Source organism: Octodon degus, unplaced genomic scaffold (genome assembly GCF_000260255.1).
Source record: "Octodon degus isolate 3935 unplaced genomic scaffold, OctDeg1.0 scaffold00001, whole genome shotgun sequence".
NCBI lineage: Eukaryota > Metazoa > Chordata > Mammalia > Rodentia > Octodontidae > Octodon > Octodon degus.
In genome coordinates, this window is record NW_004524577.1 from 8,011,246 (window position 1) to 8,021,481 (window position 10,236).

General features: G+C 52.4%; 1 protein-coding gene across 1 annotated transcript; it reads left to right on the forward strand.

Moving 5' to 3' along the window:
- The first annotated feature begins 7,089 nt into the window (after nucleotides 1-7,089).
- Nucleotides 7,090-9,171, forward strand: CUNH16orf54 (chromosome unknown C16orf54 homolog). Its single transcript, XM_004622966.2, has 2 exons — nucleotides 7,090-7,235; nucleotides 7,866-9,171. The coding sequence occupies exons 1-2, from the start codon at nucleotides 7,185-7,187 to the stop codon at nucleotides 8,520-8,522; spliced, it is 708 nt and encodes a 235-aa protein (XP_004623023.2). The 5' UTR covers nucleotides 7,090-7,184; the 3' UTR covers nucleotides 8,523-9,171.
- The last annotated feature ends 1,065 nt before the right edge of the window (nucleotides 9,172-10,236 follow it).

The following is a 10,236-nucleotide window of genomic DNA, read 5'->3' on the forward strand; positions in this document are numbered from 1 at the left end:
CCCGCCTAATCAGGCACTTTAATCTGCAGAGCTATTTGGCCGGCCCTAAATTAAATTAGCTTTTCCCAGTACAAGATCAACTGTTCCCTCAGGTAAGCGACCCCAGATTCCCATAGGAATTGGGATAAGTTTGTCACCTCCCATAAGCATAACTCTGCAAGCTGCAGGAAGATCTAATCCTACATTCCGTAATTTAAAAGGCATATGAACAAAAACCCTGCTCATTAGTAGCGTGTTGCTGGGTTCCAACTGGGAAGCTGTAGGGAGTGCTAATGATGTTCTCTTCTGTGGTTGCTTGTGCCTTTAAAACCCGTAAGTTTCTGGATAGAGCCACATGGGAGGTTCTTTTGAAAGGCTCTTGCCCCTACAGAGGTGGAGGTGGAGGCGCTGCAGATGCCACTGCTGGGAGTTCTTTTGCTTCCTCTGTCTTGGCCAAATCAGAGACTGTTAAGCTCTGTAACAGACTTAAAATGAGATTTTCAGTTGAGAACATCTCAGGGGAAATGATTATCTTGGACTGTGTGCCCTTTTAAAACATTTTCCAGGGCTGGGGAGACAGTTTGGCGGTCTAAGCACCTCCATGGCAAGCACAAGGACCCAGTTTTGGTCCCCGGCACCAAATACTGTGCAAGCCCCAGAATCCTGGGCACGCTGTGCCAGCCACCGAAACCAGGCATGGCAGTACATGCCTGTAATCCCAGCGCTGGGGAGGCTGAGACAGGAGGATCGCTATGAGTCTGAGCTGCATAGCGAGACCCTGTATCAAATAAATAAATTTAAAAATTAAAAAAAAATTTTCCAACTCTTTTTTTTTTTTTTTTTTTTTTTTGCAGAACCAAGGATTAAACTCAGCCCCTTGCACTTGCCAGAGAAGCGCTTATTCTACTGAGCCATCTCCCCAGCCCTGTTTTCCAACTCTTAACATTTTTGTTAGGTGTTTTGTTGGCACACAAGCCCCTGAGCATTTAAGCACACCTTGGAGCAGCTGTGTGTATGGTTGCTCCTCAGCTGAAAATTTTTGGCCCATTTTATTCCCAGATAAAATGGCTTTTCACAGTGAGAAGACTCACCCCTATTCCCTTGGAATGCTTCTCTTCCCTCTCTTCTCCAGGAGTCCCCGGCAAATTTTCATCCTGTGAAGATCTTCCCATTCCCACACTTTCCACTCTAGGTAGACTTACTTGTTCAGGAAAAAAATTGTCCAGGGATTGTAAGTCCCTGGTCCGGGTACCAATACTGCTTTTCCCTCAGTGGGCCAGCAAGCTAGCTCAGCAGTGTAAAGCACTGGCGTAGGCAAGCTTAGGCAGGCGCAGGGGACCGCGGCTCGGTCCCCAGCACCACATGCCGCGCCAGCCCCGCCCTCCAAAAATTCCCTTAGTTATTTCCCACAGAAGTGGATGGCAAAGGCTTAAATAAGTGAGACAAACAGTATTATTTCAGGGCTCCAGGAGGATCCAAACCCACTCAAAGAGTTCATTGTTCTGTGAGTACTGGCCAAGAATTTCTCCGAGCAGTCTGTATTTATTTGGTTTTTACACAAAGGAGAAAGATACTGAAGAAAACGCAGGAATCTAGCAGGACCTTCAGAAATATTTTCCCAAGTAGAAAATTGTGTCAATCAGAAGAACGACCTTATCTTTAGGTCGGCATTTACTGTAGGAGTGTGGAGCCTGCAGCGGCAGTCTTGTAGTGAACTGGGTTGGAGCCAGATGTCTTCAGCTGTGGTACAGGGTCTCACTATGCAGCTTGGACTCCTAGTGATCCTCCTGTCTCAGCCTCCCTAGCACCGGGATTACAGGTGTGCACCACCATGCCCGGTCTCCATGGCCGGCTCAGCGTGCCTTGGGGGTAGTGGCCTTACCTTGCCCTTGAGGTGTCCCAACTTCATAGGCCAATACAGGCCTCAGCAGTGACTGGCAGAAGCTCACCTACTACGAGCCTGCTGCGTACCTCCAGACATTTCCTGTGGCCCGGGAGATAGCTCAGTAGAATAAGTGTTTGTTGGGGCCAGGGCGATGGCTCAGTAGAAGGGCTTCCCTGGCAAGCCCAAGGGCCTGAGTTCAATCCCCGGTTCTGCCAAGAAAAAAAAAAAAAGATTCCAGAACGTGTCCTGCATCTCTAACTCAATAAATTTTGTAGATCATGACATTATTAATTCAGATAAATACAAAGAATGGCAAAAAAAAAAAAAAAAAAAAAAAAAGGCACACGGGCCTAGGGTTCAATCCGCAGGCCTGCCATGCCAGCCCTGCCCCCAAGGTATGCTAAAATGGCAATTGAGACTGTGTGTGGTGGTGTGCGCCTGTAATCCTAACTCTTGGGAGGCTGTAAACAGGTGGATCACTATGAGTCCGATCTAGTAGTGAGACCCTGAACACCCTGTAGACTCTTCCCTAACACACACACACACACACACACACACACACACACACACACACGTACACACAAAAGAATGGAAAAATGAGCTCAGAGAGAGTAGATGATAGATTTTTTAAATGTTTTATTGCAAAATATTAAACAAATATAGCAAAGTACAATAAAAATATGCTTTGCAATAATAATAAAACTTAGGGGGCTGGCGAGATAGCTCAATGGTCTAAAGCACCTGCTTAGGCGAGCTCAGGCAGGTGCAGGGGACTGTGGCTTAATCCCAGGCACCACATGCTGTGCACCCCCCAGGGTGGTCTGAGCTGGCCAAAGAATAATAATAATAATAGGGACTGGGGAGATGGCTCAGTGGAATAAGCGCTTCCCTGGCAAGCTGCAAGGGCCTGAGTTCAATCCCCAGCTCCGCCAAAAAAATAAATAAATAAATAAATAAGCGCTTCCCTGGCAAGCTGCAAGGGCCTGAGTTCAATCCCCAGCTCCGCCAAAAAAATAAATAAATAAATAAATAAATATAACCATAATAAAACTTTTTTGGCCAGGGATTTAGCTCAGTGGCATAGCACCTGCCTGGGAAGCTGAGGTCCTGAGTTCAATTCCTGGTATCCACTCCCCAAAGAAAGCTGTTTCATACCTATTCAGTTTGAGTGGTTTGTGTTCTAGAACCTTGGAAAAGGCCTAAGGTTATATAAATTAGCCATTTTTGTTTGTAAGTCACAGAAACACAAGCCAGCCACAAGGGAAAATTGTGAGGACACAGGAACCCGGAGGCAGGACTACAGCTGGACACGGAAGGACCTGGGACCGGAGATGTGAACCCCATCAGACAGAGTTCCACTCTCTCTCTCTCTCTCTCTCTCTCTCTCTCTCTCTCTCTCTCTCTCACACACACACACACACACACACACACACACACACACACACGCAATGGCAGAAGGGGCCACTGATGGCTCCCAACATTTTGCTTTCTAGTACTACTGGGAACTGAAGCCATGTCCTTTACACTGAGCTACAGTCCCAGTCTTTTTTATATATTTATTTTTTCTAATTTTGAGACAGCATCTCCATTACTTTGTCACTGGAACACAATTACTGACATCCACACATCTAAAGAGGAGAGATTTATTTTGGCTCACCGTTTGTAGAGCTTTTTGTCCACAGCTGCCTGGCTCTAAGGAAGGCAGCATGGCAGAAGGAAGGGAAAAGGGAGATGGAGGGGGGAGGAGGGTTGAGAGAACCTTCCAGGCCATGCCCCCAATAGCCACCTCCTCAGACTCCTGACGTCACACTTAGCTATAAATTACTCAGCCACTCATGATCCACACCCCCATGATCCAGTCACCCGAAAAGCCCCACCTAAGGGGCCGGGGAGATAGCTCTGTAGAATAAGTGCTTGCCTGGAAGCACAAGGTCCTGAGTTCAATCCTCAGCACTAGAGAAAAAAAATGGGATGGATGAATATTATTGGGAGGCTGTAAACAGGAGAATCTCTACCAGTTCGATCTAGTGAGATCCTGAACACCCTGTAGACCCTTCCTTAAAATACAGAGAAAAAAAAAAAAAGCCTCACCTATCAGCACATGAGACTTGGAAGGGGCATCTAGATATAAACCAGAACAGACAAGATCTTACAAAAAAAATAAATAAATAAAAATAAAATCTTGCTAAATTACTAAATTGCCCAGGCTGGGTTCAAACCTGAGACCTTCCTGCTTCAGCCTCCCAGAGTGCTGCGATTACAAGCATGTACCATCACACTCAGCTTCAACTTTTCCATGTAACAGATTCAGCTACCCAGAATCATTCAGTCTCAGTTCCAAAACCCCCAAGTGAAAGAGTCCCGATCAGTCCAGCCTGCACTTGAAGTTCAACCCAGCAACTCACAGCTGGGTGTGGAGTTAACCGCTCTCACTACAGCCATCCCCGAGAGGCAGGTCCTCAACAAGAGACAATCATCAAACAGCAACTTACTCAAGCTGGCCTTGAGCTCACGATGTAGCCCAGACTGGCCCCAAACTCAGGGCAATCCTCCTGCCTCAGGCTCCCAAATACTGGGATTACAGGGTTGCACCACCGTGCCTGGCTACAGTTTGCCTTTAAAAAAAATTATTTGGTTGTTGCAGCGTCTCACTACGGCGCAGCTCAGACTCATGGTGATCCTCCTGCTTTCAGCCTCCCCAGGGCTGGGACTGCAAGGCACCCCACTACGCCAAGACTCTGGCTGGCTCAGCACGCCCTGGGAGCGGGGCTGGTGTGGCATGTGGTGCGGGGAATCGAACTGTGCTTTCCTAAGCAGGTGCTTTAGTCTGCTGAGCTATCTCACTGGCCCCAAGTTTGCCTTAAAAAAGAAAATAAGATTAAAAGAGAACAATTAATGTTCAGGTTTTATTTACTTATTAGGGTTTTTAAAAAATAACATTTTTTGCTTACAGTAAAATATACATAAACATTATTTTTTAATCTATTTTTTTCTATTTATGTGTGTGTGTGTGTGTGTGTGTGTGTGTGTGTGGCCAGCTCAGCCCACCAGGGGGCAGGGCTGGCTGGCGTGTGGTGCTGGGGGATTGAACCGTGGTCCCTGTGCTTTGCTAAGCTTGTTCTAAGTAGGTGCTTTAGACCACTGAGCCATCTCACCAGCCCCTACAAAAACATTAAACAGCATCTGCAGTGTACCCTGTGAGCCTAGCGTTGGGGAGGCCGAGACAGGAGGATCGCTGTGAGTTTGAGCTGTGCGGCAGATACTATACGAAATAAATAAAAGATTTTTTTTTTTTTAAATTAGCTCAGTAGAATAAGTGCTTGCCTGGCAGGCAGAAGGGCCTGAGTTCAATCGCCGGTTCCGCAAGATTAATTAAAATTTAAAAAACGCTTACCATCTGTAATGGTTGAAACATTGTGTGAACCTGAAAAGTTTAGAATTTGACTCAGCAGGGGCCCAAGGTCCTCATGTGTAATATCCTCACCCGAGCAGGGGCAGGTAGGGGGCCGGGTGGTCTGTTTACAGTAGAAAGAAGGGAAAGAGCCTCGCTGTCCCCTTGTGCTCTCAGTGCCTTCGCTGTCTTCTGCTGCCTGGAAGGCTGCCCTGCGCCCCGCCCCGCCGCCCTGGAGCCAGCGCACTGCGGAGCTAACAAAACCTTTCTCCTTCCTGAACTCCGGGTGTCGGGTATTTTGTCCCAGCAATGAGAGAAAAGTAACGAAGACACCCTCACAGCTATTTTGAAGAGTACATTACTTGAGGCCGGGGAGATGGCTCAGTGGAATAAGCGCTTCCCCGGCAAGTGCAAGGTCCTGAGTTCAATCCCCAGGTCTGCAAAAAAAAAAAAAAAAAGAGTACATTACAGTACAGTGTTATTAAATTCAGGTTTCTAATCTCATCAAATTCTAACACCTCCCCCCCGCCCCACCCCCGCGAGGTGTCAGAGCACTGGGGTTCCCCACTCCTCCCACGCCCCGCCCACTCCCCCCAACTCCATCCGGCCCCTCCCCTCCAGGCCAGTCAGGCTGTCAGGCTGTCAGGCGCTCTTGTGACCAGTTTTGTAAGATGCTAATGCGTTGATTTTTTTTTTTTCTCGTATGTATTTAGTACAGGGTGTACAGAGTCTCACTACTTAGATCGGACCCGTAGTGATTCTCCTGTTTTTCAGCCTCCCAAGCGCTGGGATTACAGGCATACACCACCATGCCCAATCTCAATCTCGGTCTCAGCATGCCCCAGGAGCTGGGCCAGCATGGCATGCCAGGGATCAAACCGGCTGCTGCACTCTGCTTAAGATGGCGCTTTAGTCAGCTGAGCAATCTGGCGCACTGATTTATTTTTGTAATTGTTCACGTTAAATGGCTGTCACTTTGCAAAAACATAGACACTTACTGAGGGTTGTGCTGTGTGCGGGGAGTTTACCAGCCGAGGTATTTACATCTGTGCTCCCCCTTGGTTACGCCACTCCCGCCATGGGCACAGACACACACACACACAGACACACACACAGACACACAAAAAATACACACAGACATATACATAGACACAAAAAAACACAAGACACACAGACACGCACAAGGCACACAGATACACACAAGACACAGACTCACACACACACAGACATATACACAGACTTTTGGATTGTGTGGCTTTGGGCACGCCACCTCCCATTTTTAGACTGTTCTTTCGTCATCTGCCGGCAGGTTGGTCACACGAGACAACCTCTGGAAGATTCCTGGACTCGGCCACCAGCAGCCCCCATTGCCTTCTGCCCCCGGGGTCATCCTCCAACTGGGCAAGGACACAGGCCTGAGCCTGTTTCATACCTGGGACTGTCCCCACAGGCCACCATTTTTACTACCCAAGCCCCACTCATAGATCTTTTCCAACCAGAACTGGGGTTAACCGGTCTGAAGACAAGGAGGTCTATGTTAACTGTGAAGAGGGCGGGCGGGCGGGCCAAGCAGGAGGCTGCGGGGCCCAGACGACAAGACAGGTCTGCGGACTGGCAGCTCCCTGGAGGCAGAAGCCGCACCACGGAGGTCTCGCATGGGAGGGCCAGGGTCCCCGAGGCCTCTTCCTTGTCCTCGGGGCAAACGTCTTTAGGGTGAGGCCACGTTCAGCAGAGCTCTGCCCATTCCGGCCCCACCTCACGCAGGAAGCGCCTCCTCGCCGCAGTGACCACATCCCCCGGGGCGCCTAGGAGACGCTGTGTGGGGCAGGAGCAGTCGGGGCAGCTGCCCTGCAACAGGTGGCAGCCTCCCTTCCGCCGCATCTGAAGCAGCCGCTCTGTGCCCGCAGACGCCCGCCGGCACCTCGCAGCATGCACAGGGACGGTGGCCCTCAGGTGGGACAGGAGGCCGGCAGAGCCAAGGTGAGGTGGGGTGCAGGAGGCCCCTGAGGACCGGAGCGAGGGAGGGAGAGCGGACACAGGACAGGCCGGGGGCCGGGCAGAGTTGGCGCCTGAGGCTGGGCGCCGCAGCAAATCCTCAGCGTGTGCAGAGGACGAGGCCACCTGCGGGGGCCTGGCAAGCAGCGGAGGAGTCTGGGGGGCAGGAAGGGAGGCCACAGAGGCCCTCGTGGGGTTGGGTGGGGTCGGGAGAGGGCTTTCGCAGCCCTGCCCCCACCCCCACTTCCTCTCTGAGCCAGGGCAGGACCTGAAGCGCCTGATGGGAGGGAGGCGCCCTTAGAGACCTCAGTGTCCTCTCCGAGGCTTCCCGAGGTCGGGGAAGGAGACGCTGTCCCCTAAAGGGCCGGGCGAGGCCACAGGCAGCAGGCCAGGGGGGGGCTCTGCCTGGCCTCTTGCGTCCCCTTTGCTCTCTCTCCCCGCCCGCAGCTGGGGATTGAACCCTGCGCCATCCCCAGGCTTCTCTGGTTTTTATTTTGAGACAAGGCCGAGTCTGGGAGCACAGGCCTGCGCCCCTCGCCAGGCCCTCGGTCCTCTGGCTCTCGGTTGTGCCAACTCTGCCTCACCTGCTTCCTCTCCTCGCCCTGTGTCTCCCAGATGCCCTCGACTCCCAGGCAGCTCCCGGGGCACCTGGAGGGGGCCCCCGCGAGCGAGGCAGACTGGTGGTCCCCGCCGCCCTGCGGGCCCTGCATCCCCATCCTGCTGGCCCTGGCCTCGCTCGCCGCCTTCTTCGTCCTGACCACCGCGGTGCTGGCCGAGCGCCTGCTCCGCCGCTCCCTGCGCCCTGACCCCGGCCACCGCGCACCCGCCCTGGTCTGGCGCCCCGGAGGAGAGCTGTGGATCGAGCCGGCGGGCACTGCCCGGGAGCGCTCTGAGGGCTGGTACGGCTGCGAGGTGCCCCTGCTCCCCGACAGGGGCCCAGACGCCCCTCCAGCCCGGGCCAGCGCCCCACCTGCCCCTGCGGCCCTGAACTCTGCCCCCAACTCTCTGGTCCTCCAGGAGCCCCCTGAGGCCCTGGCCCGGAGCACCTTCTGGGGGCCCCAGCCACATGGGGAGAGGCCCCCCACCACAGGCCTAGTGAGTTGGGCTGGGCCTGAGCTGGGGCCAGAGTCCACGCAAAGGCTCGGGAGCCCCCAAGCCTGGAGGCCGCGGCCAGGAAGCCCTGAGCCTGACTGGAGCCTGCAGCCTCGGGTCACCGTGGAGCAGATCTCCGCGTTCTGGAGGCGGGAAGGCCGGACCAGTATGGGCTTCTGAGTCCCCAAAGCTCCAGTGGGACTGGCCCCCCAGAACCCCCTCTGGAAGGCACTGGGGCCCCAGGGCTGTCTCGGGGTAGATGCCTCTCCAGTCCGACTTTTCTGTTCTCCTGGGCCTGCCCGGGCAGCAGGCTGAGTGTGGACAGAGCCTGCATGCCGAGGACGCCCAGCAGGGCCTCTCGCTCGTCACCCGCTTGGCTCAGAGCTGAAGGTGAGGCCGGCGCGGGCCCAGAGGCTTCTAGTCTGCGTTTCAGAGTAAGAAGCTGAAGTAACAGACGTACAGGAAATAGCGCCAAACCAGCCCCTCTCCCGTTCTGACAGTGCCTCTCAGATGCCACAAGGCCCAGAAGAGGTGCTGCTGCATGGAAGCGATGGTGACAGGTGACAGGTGTGTTGGCAGGAGATGGCAGGAACCCAGCTTCCCAGAGCCACAGATCTCAACCTTTCCCTGACATTCATCCCTGTCCCCTACCCTGAGGTCATCCAAGAAAATACACACAGAGGCCAAGACCCAGTGAAGGAGCCTTTTATTACACTGACTGCGGCTTTCATCCTCAAATGGCAAGGAGGAACTGACCACAGCTGGAGGGGCCCTACGGGCCTGGGGTTGGGACTTAGAGTCAAAGAAGACCAGCGGGCTCTGCGCAGACACACACGGCTGCACACACCGCAGTGCCCTGGGTCTCGGCGCACCCCGCTGAGGGCAGCCAGGAGACAGCCATGAACCATTCATCCAAAGAGAGCCAGGGTGCAAAAGGCTTTTCCCTAGGAAGGGCAGCTCCAAACACCCAGCCTCTGGCATCCTTTGCCCAGCTTGCTGCAGTGGCCCAGAGAGATTTACCCCAACTCAGGGCTGTTTATAATGATCTACCCCATAGACACGGAGCCCCAAATGCTGGTGGGCCTACTTCCTAGCAGACGCCCTTCCCTACCCCTAACTCTACCCCACCCTTAACCTCATCCCTAATCCTAAACCTGAGGAGAGTCCACTCCCCAGGGGCTGGTTTCCCAAACTTCAATCATGAATATTAGCATTTTTGACATGTCAGTTTATCACTTTTAGTATTACTTACTTTATAGTTTTCTTTAAGTTGAACTCTTATTTGCTTAATAAATTTATTTTAAAAGAAATCTTTCTGTGTCACTTCCATAAATGGAAAATCAGCACATGCCATTAAAAGGAAGGCAAAAAAAAAAAAAAAAAAGAAGGCAAAACATGAAAATAAATATAATATAGAAGAAAGTATTAGGTTTTAGGTAGATATTGTTGCTTGCTGGTAGAATTGACACAAACTGGGCTTTGTAAAATTTTGTTCAGGTCCTGGGGTGGAACCCAGGACCCAGAGCCTGAGGGTGCTAGGCAGACACAATACCTCTGAGCAAACAAGCCAGCCCCCTGCTCTTTCTCTCTCAAAGGGGGCTGGCCAGGAAGAGTAACATGGGCTCCTACTCCCAGCTACTCAGAAGACTGAGACCAGAAGAGCAAAAGTTCAAAGTCAGTCTGAACAATGTAGTAAGACCCTATCTCAAAATAATAAGGAAAATACTAATAATAATAAGGGCCAGGGGGCTGGAGAGATGGCTCAGTGGTCTAAAGCACCTACTTGGAACAAGCTTGGCAAAGCACAGGGACCGCGGTTCTATCCCCCAGCACCACATGCCAGGCAGCCCCGCCCCCAGGTGGGCTGAGCTGGCCACACACACACACACACACA